This window comes from Camellia sinensis, chromosome 5 (genome assembly GCF_055761805.1).
Source record: "Camellia sinensis isolate YWXY chromosome 5, ASM5576180v1, whole genome shotgun sequence".
Taxonomy (NCBI): Eukaryota; Viridiplantae; Streptophyta; class Magnoliopsida; order Ericales; family Theaceae; genus Camellia; species Camellia sinensis.
In genome coordinates, this window is record NC_138965.1 from 194,959,079 (window position 1) to 194,970,040 (window position 10,962).

At 35.6% G+C, this 10,962-nt stretch overlaps 1 protein-coding gene across 4 annotated transcripts; it reads left to right on the top strand.

Annotated features, from left to right (window-relative positions):
- Positions 1 to 144: 144 nt before the first annotated feature.
- On the top strand, positions 145 to 9,459 carry LOC114261685 (ATPase E1-E2 type family protein / haloacid dehalogenase-like hydrolase family protein). Of its 4 annotated transcripts, none has more exons than XM_028201975.2 (11): positions 145 to 1,485; positions 2,163 to 3,496; positions 4,368 to 4,478; positions 4,625 to 4,901; positions 5,006 to 5,094; positions 5,188 to 5,296; positions 6,163 to 6,372; positions 6,934 to 7,059; positions 7,181 to 7,279; positions 7,494 to 7,685; positions 8,537 to 9,459. In XM_028201975.2, exons 1-11 carry the CDS (start codon positions 1,081 to 1,083, stop codon positions 9,125 to 9,127), a joined length of 3,543 nt encoding a protein of 1,180 aa, XP_028057776.2. In that variant the 5' UTR covers positions 145 to 1,080; the 3' UTR covers positions 9,128 to 9,459. The 4 variants fall into 4 exon arrangements, with proteins under 4 accessions (XP_028057776.2, XP_028057777.2, XP_028057778.2 ...); XM_028201976.2 differs by having other exon boundaries at positions 147 to 1,485; positions 7,214 to 7,279; XM_028201977.2 differs by lacking the exon at positions 4,368 to 4,478 and having other exon boundaries at positions 153 to 1,485.
- The last annotated feature ends 1,503 nt before the right edge of the window (positions 9,460 to 10,962 follow it).

Below are 10,962 nucleotides of genomic sequence, written 5' to 3' on the forward strand. Positions count from 1 at the left end.
AAATTGAGAGTTGTGTAACCGTAACTGTTGACTTTTAATGAATAGTATTAACTTTTTAACTTTTTTGAATAATTTTTTAATTTTTTTACAATAGGTCAAACTTGACCTTAATTACACTCTATTTATATGATAAACTTTTGTCTAATTGAAGCAGACCAAAGTTTCACCAATAAAATAAAAAAAAAAAAAGTCCTAAAAAATTGCAGAGCAAACTTTTGCCTGGGATGCTTCGCTCAACAACAAAGACACAGAAGGGAATACCTACCGGAGCAGACAACCCACGCCATCGATTCATATCTTGGAAAAACTTTCCCGCTAAAAAAACCGATCTAACTTCTGTGAGTCTGAAATCGTTACAGCTCCAATAAACACATCAAAATTTATCTTCTTTAATGTCCAATTTTTCACTTCACAGTTGTTGATAATCGCTGTACAGGAGAGATTTTTGTGTTGTTCAGTAGTTTATTTTTGGAAAGTTTGTTTAAGTCAATGCCAGTGCGCAAGTCAATGCCAAAGATGGGATAGGCTACTCTCAAAGCGCTCAGACCTCGTCAAAGGTCAAATTCCCAATTTTGGATCATATCTGTGATTTTCATGACCTGGGTCTAGCTGAATCAGAGGTTTTTTTTTTCTTTTTTTCTTTTTTTTTTTTGCGTATTTTTGTTTTCTGACTAAGATTGTACTTTTTTGTGTGTGCTGAGATTCATAAATCTCTCTGCCCCTTCACTGGGAAATTGTCATTTGTTCATCTCTCTCTCTCTCTCTCTCTCTCTTGTTGGTGTCCCTTCAACTTCAAGCTTTTATTTGGTAAAGTTTATCTTCCACCTCTTTTCTTTTTTAATTATTTTTTCTGGGTTTTGGTTTTGTATTATTTAAATTTAGTGGGTCTCTGGGGTTGAGTTCTTTAAAATTATATTTTTGGGTGGGTGTTAAAAGTTTATTTTATTTTTCATTTGGTGGGGGGTGGGGGGAGGTTTTGGTTCTGGGTTTTAATATTAAAAATTTGCAATTGGAATTTGTTCTTGTAATTGGGGTTGTTTGGATTTCTGGGATTGGAATTGGGATTAGTTTGAGTAATTAATGGTTGAAACGAGAGAGATGAAAGCTGGCAAAAGAAAGAAGCTGCGTTTTAGCAAGATCTATTCATTCGCATGTGGGAGAGCATCTTTTGAGGAAGATCATTCGCGGATTGGGGGACCGGGATTTTCAAGAGTGGTTTATTGCAACGAACCATTTGAGAATGCAATTCGTAGATATGCCGGCAACCATGTGAGGAGTACAAAATATACAGTACTAAGTTTCTTGCCTAAGGCTTTGTTTGAGCAGTTCAGAAGGGTGGCCAATTTTTACTTCCTTGTCATTGGCACATTGGCCTTCACACCGCTTGCTCCTTATACTGCTGTTAGTGCTATTATCCCTCTAATTGTTGTGATCGGAGCGACTATGGTGAAGGAAGGCGTTGAGGATTGGCGACGGAAACAGCAGGTATACTTCTCATTTATGTGTACTAGTTAAATGGTTACACAAGTTCTTTATATGCTTTCCTTGTTTTTGATCTACATTGTATAGGATTTTTTATTTTTATTTTTAATGCAATTACTAACTTCTGAATGATTTGGGAAATTTATTGATAGAAATGTTTGTTGTGATTAGTAGTCAAAATTGGATGGACCATGACTCAATGGCAGATGAATTTATTTTTTAGAATAGTTCATAATTTTGAGGCAGTGTCTTTGAGAAATGAAACTCTCACATGCTCCTTATTTGGATTTTTTTCACCATGGATTGTGGACTAAAAGGGTATGTCTGAACCATCCAAGTTGTATATAATGCTAATATTATTGTTTCTTGCTGCAAAACTAAATTGCTTACTATAATCACCTCAAAATGTTTTTGAAGATCGCAATATGTATAACATTGCAGATAGAGTTTCCATTTTACTTGGAATCACTAGAAGATGCCATCTTATCAAAATCTGCATATTGCCATGTGGGATTACTAGGGCATTGCCTCTTGCTTTACCACAAGAGTTATTTACCAGACAGTTCTTATTTTCCTAATGAAATGTTAAAATTAATATATATATATATATATATATATATATGTATTTGCAAGGATCACATTGGCTCCATATGCTCCTTATTTGGATTTTTTTTCCCCAGGATATTGAGGTAAACAATAGAAAGGTTAAAGTACATCGATCTGATGGAGTTTTTGAGCACATTGAATGGAAGAATCTGAGAGTAGGGGATATAGTGAAAGTGGAGAAGAATGAGTTCTTTCCAGCAGATCTTCTCTTGCTTTCATCCAGTTATGAGGATGCAATCTGTTATGTTGAAACCATGAACCTTGATGGAGAGACAAATTTGAAACTAAAACAAGCATTAGAGGTAACTTCATTTTTACATGACTCTGATTTTAGGGATTTTAAGGCCCTTGTTAAATGTGAAGACCCAAATGCAAATTTGTACTCTTTTGTCGGAAGTATGGAATTTGAAGAGCAACGACATCCCCTTACTCCTAAGCAACTTCTCCTTAGAGATTCAAAACTCCGCAACACTGACTACATATATGGGGCTGTTATCTTCACCGGTCCCGATACAAAGGTTATTCAGAACTCTACTGACCCTCCTTCCAAGAGAAGCAAAATTGAGAGGAAAATGGATAAAATTATCTACTTTTTATTTGGTGTCTTATTTACGATAGCTTTTATTGGATCGATTTACTTTGGAATTACTACTAAAGATGATCTTTCAAATGGCACTATGAAAAGATGGTATCTAAGACCAGACGATTCTACTATTTTCTTTGATCCCAAACGAGCCACAGCTGCTTCAATTTTTCACTTTTTGACGGCCGTGATGTTATATGGCTACTTAATCCCAATCTCCTTGTACGTGTCGGTAGAAATTGTCAAAGTTGCTCAGAGCATCTTTATCAATCAAGATGTTGATATGTATTACGAAGAAGCTGACAAACCAGCGCATGCCCGCACGTCAAATTTAAATGAGGAACTTGGCCAAGTCGACACAATACTTTCTGATAAGACAGGAACATTAACTTGCAATTTGATGGAGTTCATTAAGTGCTCTGTGGCTGGGACAGCTTATGGCCTCAGTGTTACGGAAGTTGAGAAGGATATGGCCAGAAGAAGAGGATCGCCGTTGACTAATGAAATGGACTATGCTAAGGATGCTTCTGCTACAAAATCAAAGATTAAAGGCTTCAATTTTGAGGACAAAAGGATCATGAATGGGAATTGGGTAAAGGAACCCCATTCAAATGTCATACAGAAATTTTTTCGCTTACTGGCAATTTGTCATACAGCCGTACCTGAGGTGGATGATCAAGGGAAGGTCTCATATGAAGCTGAGTCACCAGATGAAGCAGCATTTGTGATTGCAGCAAAAGAGCTTGGCTTTGAATTCTATGAAAGAAGGCAAACAAGTGTCTCGTTACATGAGTTGGATCCTGTGTCTGGCAAAAAAGTTGAAAGGTTGGTTTCTCTAAATTTGGTGCATTCATATGTAAATTTTATCATAGTCTTTATATTATGGAAAAAGTCTATGCTACACCCTCTTGGCTGCCACTTGAATGAACACTGAATGATCTGAACTCATCTGTCAGATGCACATTATATCCACGATGTGCATTTATTTACATGCTTAATTGGAAAAAGAGCACCAAAGCTCTGTTCATTATTTAGCTTCTGCAGTACCTCTGGTTGCTGTTCCGTTTTTGCGTTAAGAAAGAACTGCAGGTGCTGTTGAGTTGCTTGAATACAGATACCTTGCCAGCACTTCCATTTCAAAGTTCCATTGTCGCAGAAGTGGATTTTTCTGTGGTGCCCAAGTGGTGGTTTTGGGGTACCATGCCCTGATCAATCCCATCCATTAGATTTGGATAAGGAGAAATCCGTCTGTTGATTGGTAATGAGTAAAACTGGATGCCAAAAAACTAGGTTGTATCCTGGAAAACAAGTGATCTTTCAGTGTTTTTGAGGGATAAAGGAGGGTTCTACTTTACCATTGGAACTGATCCTACTTACTAAAGCCTTTTTAGGGCATGGTGCCCTAAAACCACGCTTCAGCCCCACAGTTGGACCCCACAGAAGTTTTAAGTGGAGTACAGTTTTAACACCGTGTTGGTGATGTCCTATTTTTCTGATTACATCTGGTAGGATGGTAGATGATCATAATGTGAATGACATGTATACAGACACAATGATGCATGCATATATCATACTTCAATTTATTTGAATTTGTGCTTGCACGTGTTGCATTGATTTGGCTTTCTCTACTCCAAAGTAATCAACAACTTAAAGAGTTGAATTATATGTGACATGATGAGTGCTTCCCTTTTTGTAGGTCGTATAAACTTTTAAATGTTTTAGAATTTAATAGCTCAAGAAAGCGGATGTCTGTAATAGTAAGAGATGAGGAGGGAAAGCTATTATTACTCTGTAAAGGTGCTGACAGGTTTGTGAATTTACTGCTTCAGTCACCTGAAATCTCATACACGTGGATTATCTTTATTATTACTTTTGGGAGTGTTCAAAACAACTTTGTGTTTCTTCTTCTTATTTATTTATTTTTTGTTGTTGTTGTTGTTGTTTTCCATGCAGTGTCATGTTTGAAAGGCTTGCTGAAAATGGAAGAGAGTTTGAAGAGGAAACCAGGGAACATGTGAATGAGTATGCCGATATAGGTTTGAGGATTTTGGTACTTGCTTATCGGGAACTTGATGAGAAAGAGTACAAAGAGTTCAATGACAAATTCGAAGATGCCAAGAATTCAGTCAGTGCAGATCGGGAGGAATTGATTGATGAAGTGGCAGAGACGATTGAGAAGGATTTGATTCTTCTTGGTGCAACAGCGGTTGAGGACAAACTCCAAAATGGGGTGAGTTGAAAAAAATTATCTAGAAGAGTCATCATAAGAATGACTACTTTATAGAGATCACTACCGATAATTTAAATTGAGTTTTCTTTTGTTGTGCCTGGTAGGTTCCTGAGTGTATTGACAAGCTTGCCCAAGCAGGAATAAAAATATGGGTATTGACTGGGGATAAGATGGAGACTGCCATCAATATTGGGTATGATCACTTGGTATGAATTTTTATATTATTTGCGTGAGATGAGATTTACTTGTTCAGACATTTCTGACTGAGAGGTTTAAATTTTTGCAGTTTCTCTTGTAGTTTGCTTCGGCAAGGGATGAAACAGATAATAATAAAATTGGAGACACCAGAAATCAAAACACTAGAGAAAAGGGGAGACAGGGATGTTGTTGCCAAGGTAAATCTAGCAGTTCAGATATTTTAAATTTTAAGGACGACATAATTAGTTTAATTACAAATTAAGTCTAAAACCGCTTCCTAAAAGAGTGAGAGCCTCATGATATGCTTTAAAATTAAAATAATGATGGCGTGATTATATTCCTCCACAACATACAATTTTTATGCTTGAGAGGTCATCCGAGTTGGTAAGTGGGTATGCTCTCCGTGTTACTAATGAGGGTTTGAATCTCCTCCCGTTTGCCCAGTTCGTAGGCTTAAGGGGTGGCCTCTGAACCTCGAGTGTACCTTCCTAGGCTAGGGTCAGTCCAAAAGGGCCTGCCTAGTAGGAGTTCTTGGAAAGGGTGCCCTCAAAGCTAACGTGTCAGTTTGAGGGGCAATCCACATCAATGTAAGGAAAGTGAAGGCCCCACCTTGGTGACCTCATCTTGTCCTAGTAATTTTCATCTAATTCAATCATATTGCTCCTTGTCAATGTATCCAGTGGACTTTGTTGCATATGACCAGAGCAAGTTAGTCATTGTCGCCAGTTGTTGCTTTCGAAGATTCTATAGTGATAGTGGAGATGCCTACTAGTTAATAGTTTAAACCTGAAAACCTTCTTAGAGATTGGATTGGAGTGGTTATAAGATTCCAAGTTCTCTTTATGGGAAATATGGCAATCTTTTCTTAATTTAAATTTATTTTATTTGCCAATTGAAACATTAATTTTCGAAAAATTAAGGTCATGTGCCATGGGAAAATGTCAAATGAACAAATGACATTATACTCCTTATCTCAGACTTAGGTTAACTTAGTCTCGTTTAGTCACTAAGACATGCTGGTCCTATTTGTGATGTTGATGGACATTGTTAATTTGTCTTCCAGGCTTCGAAGAGGAGTGTTCTCGACCAGATACGTGGAGGGCAGGCTCAGCTTACTCCATCAAGTGGAAACTCCGAAGCCTTTGCTTTGATTATTGATGGGAAATCACTTGCATATGCTCTAGAGAATGACGTGAAGAATTCTTTTTTAGACCTTGCAGTTCGGTGCGCATCTGTTATTTGCTGCCGTTCTTCACCGAAACAGAAGGCACTGGTCAGTTGTTCAGTTTCCTTAGTAGCCAAACTTTCTTGCATACTTATTCCTTCCTTTCCCCCCTTATTTTCTCTTCATCTAAGAAGCACCGACACTCTAAGATGAGTGTCGTGTTTGTGTCCAACATGGTGGGGACACACGTAACGTATCCATGTGTTTGACACACGACGTGGTGTCAATTTTTTTAGTTATTATTTTTTTGTGAGACATGTTGGGAACACTTCATGGACACGTGTCCTATGTTTGGACAAGCTCAAGACACCTTTATAGTTTTTTTTTATTATATATTTTTAGAAAGCATATTTGGAGTCAAAATAAAATGTATGGGAATAAAAGAGGAAAAAAAGTAGAAAAAAATAAAAATACACCTACATATAATATCTTAAATTTATATTCATATGTATAAAAATAAATAAATAAATAAATTCCATGCTTGCACTGTGTCTGTGTCTATATTTGTGTCCAGGCTTCTTAGTTATTTGTGAATGTTTCTTAATTTCTCCGTTTAAAGAGGAATGATTAATCCTAAAAAGTCAATAAATTAATAATTAATTAACACAGGTCACTAGACTTGTTAAATCTGGAACTGGGAAGATAACATTAGCAATTGGTGATGGGGCCAATGATGTGGGAATGCTTCAAGAAGCTGATATCGGGGTTGGAATCAGTGGCGTTGAAGGAATGCAGGTGCTCAACCAATAGCTGAACATGCTTTGTGTTTATGTTTTTACTCTGTCAAAATTCTCTACTGTTCATTTTATTTGATCGCATTTCTTCTATACTTTTGATCTGTTTTACAAATTATCAGGCAGTCATGGCATGTGATATTTCAATTGCTCAGTTCAGATTTTTGGAGCGCTTGCTACTGGTGCACGGACATTGGTGTTACAGAAGGATATCGTCAATGGTATTGACTCTCACATATATTATCATTTTTTTTTTTGGACTTGAAATCAGTGTTAAAACTTCAATCCCAAATTTTCAAAGATGGTTTCAGCTGTTAATTTGAAACTTTTAAATGGTTGAATGGCTAAATGAGTTTCTACATTTTAAAATTTTCATCAAATTTTAGTACCATCTTATAATAGTCGGTTTGGTTGATTTATTCCTCCTGTTGGCAGATATGCTATTTCTTCTATAAAAATGTCACATTTGGTACAACCGTCTTCCTATATGAAGCACATGCATCTTTCTCTGGGAAACCTGTATACAATGATTGGCTTTTGTCTCTGTACAATGTCTTATTCACATCACTTCCTGTGATTGCGTTGGGGATTTTCGACCAGGACGTATCTGCACAATTTTGTCTCAAGGTATGGCTCTTCTATTATAACATTTGGTTCAAAATTTGTTAAACAACACAGATATTAAGACTGCTGTTAAAATAAGAAATATTTGTGTAATTTTTATCCAACTGAATAACTATGTTACATGGACTCTTCTATTGGATTTAACAAGGATAAGGGTGTGGAATATGTCCGACGCCTGTACCCAAATTATACACTTGCATTCTCCAACTTTGTATAATATTTGAAGAATATTTGCTAAAAAATAAACATTTATAACCTTTGACATAGGTGAGACAAAAATTTCACATTTTTTTAAAAATTTTATTCAATTTGAAGTACATCTAAGCAATTCACGCATTAGAAGTGTCCAACACGCCACCTTCTTAGAAGTGTCTTAGGCCCCGTTTGTTTGGGGTTATAGGGAGAGGATTGGGATTGATAGTGAGGTGGGACTACTATATGAGGTGTTTGTTTTGAGAGATGTGGAGGGGACTCCTAATCCCTTGGTATTAGTAAAGGCCTTGGAAGGGGGATTGGGATGGAGAAAGTAGAGATGGTATTAGAAAAATAATGAAAGGATTAGAATTTTTTTTATTTTTTATATATTGGGAATTTTTTTTAAAATATTAATGTTTAATTTTTTATATTTTTTTATTTATTTTATATAAAAATAATTTAACAATTCCTACACTAACAATTATCATCAAAACAAACACAATTTTACTTAATCCCCTCCATTCTATCTCTAAAAACAAACGGGGCTTTAGAGTAATAGCAAACCTAGTGTATAACTAATTAAACCGCTTCTATTTGTGATTATTTTGACCCCAATAAAAATTTATTCTGCAAGTTTTGGGTGTTGTTCCATTTGGCAGTTTCCATTATTGTACCAAGAAGGCATACATAACGTCCTCTTCAGTTGGCGGCGTATTCTAGGCTGGATGTTCAATGGGTGTTGCAGTGCAATCATCATCTTCTTCTTTTGCACAAACTCATTAGATCCTCAAGCCTTCAACAGTAACGGAAAAGTTGCCGGGTTGGAAATCGTCGGGACAACAATGTACTCTTGTGTTGTCTGGGTTGTGAATTGCCAGATGGCACTAGCGATTAGTTACTTCACGTTGTTCCAACATATCGTCATCTGGGGTGGAATTATTTTCTGGTATATTTTTCTCTGCATATATGGAGCCTTGCCTCCCAAAATCTCCACCACGGCTTACAAAACCTTCGTTGAGTGCCTTGCCTTGGCTCCCTCTTTCTGGTTGGTCACATTCTTTACAGTTACCTCGGCTTTGATTCCGTACTTTTCGTACTCAGCGATTCAGATGAAGTTTTTTCCAATGTACCATGGAATGTTGCAGTGGGTAAGGCTTGATGGTCAATCGGATGACCCTGAATACTCTGAAATGGTACGGCTGGGATCACTGAGGCCCACAACTGTCAGAAATCGTCAACGTGAAAGATAGGTTTCATAATCATAGATAATATTTATCTGCCGTTCACTCTCCAATGGTTAGTATCGAAGGTGGTTCAATGCGACCGGAAAGGAGGCCTGGCACATCCAGTTATAAAAGAAGCATATACTTTCAGCTGTACTGTTTGGGTAGGAAGAAAACATCTCTTGAAAGTTTTGTAAATTTTGATTTCTGCCCTTACGTGGTGACGATCTAATATTCTTTCTTCAGTTTCTTGTACAATTACTGGATTTTATCTTGAAGAATGTGGGAAATTCATTGTAATTATAGACCAACAGTAATATTGTAATAGTAAAGAGAAAAGAATCCCTTGTTAAATCCTATACCTTCCCTTTCAAGTTTTGTTAATTTGATATAGAATGTGAATGAACTAATTGGGATTTGAAGAAAGAGAGAGACAATGATCTAACTACTATATTTTGGAAACCATGCAAAGAAAGAGAGCTCTTGTGCTAGGAATAAACCAAAGTAAAAGCTAGGAATAAAGAAAAGAAAAAGAAAAAGAAAGAGAAAAAGAAAAGGACTGCATTGCAAAAAGAGCAACATTGCTTGGATCATGAGTTGACATAGATTCACAAGCAATATAGCAAAGCAAGACTTCTAAGTGAGAGAAAGTAGGAAAATGACAAGGAAAAGGTGGTAAATGAGAGCAATCTTTCTATGTAATTATGATTATGCATTAATAAGGGGAAGGGAACAAGAAATTTTGTCATAGAATGGTGAGATTCGAACTTTTCATTTCGTTCAGTAAGTAGGAGTCTCATCTACCTAGTCAATTTCTTTGTCTCATAAATATGATTCTACTAATGTACATACATTTGACAAAATTAATTTTGTGACTCGAACCTTTGCAGTAAAAATAGGATGAATAAAAGATCAACAAACTATAAGATGAGTTTAAAAATGTTTCCCTCGTTGAGGAGTTGAGGTGTCAAACTTTCTTTTGTAGATAGCTCTCCTTTTCCTTCAATCATGTACATTGAGGAGATACGTAACCTCACAAAAACAACCGAAGAAACAAAATGAAAAATCAAATTTAAAAAATAACAATGAAGGAAAATGTCAATTTTGATTGAAAAACCAATCCATCAAATTCGGTCGAGTCATTGCCATTTGAGTCCATGTTGGCTAACAAAACATGGAGTTGGTGGCCGTTGGGGCTTGAGCCCAATAAAGCCACGAGTTTGAGGTGTGTTAAGGCATGAGTTGATAAATTACAAATACATCTTCTGAGATTTATTTAAAGTATAGATTATTTTCTATGATTTAGAAAATTATAAATACCATTTTGCTAGAATTTTTTGTTTAACAGAATTAACTAAAAAAATAAAATTCATAATTGCTCTCCTATATAATAATAAAATTACTTAAATTATTAATTGAAACATATTTATAACATCATTAAAAATTGTTAATTAACTTGATGATTTATTAATAAAATGGGAGATTTGTTATGAAATTAAAAATTTCAAAGGGTGGAATGTAATTTCCAGTATTATAGGAGGCGATTCGTATTTTAATTAAATCTCAGAAAATGTATTTGTGATTTATCTCAATGTGAGTCCATGTCAAAGTGCATTATTTTAAGAATGAATTGTGTAAAACTATTATTTGTTTGGAAAATAAAAAATAATAGCATAGTCAGCTATAAGTATTACTGTTTCTCATGTGAGCTATTTTCAATGAACTATCGTAGTATTACCTTAACATTTTGTTCTCCGATCTCATTGCATTGTTAGTTGTACATTATTGTATTTCGAAATTTCAAAAAATTATTTTGTGTAATTTACAGTATAATGAAATAAAAAATATTACGTATATACTTG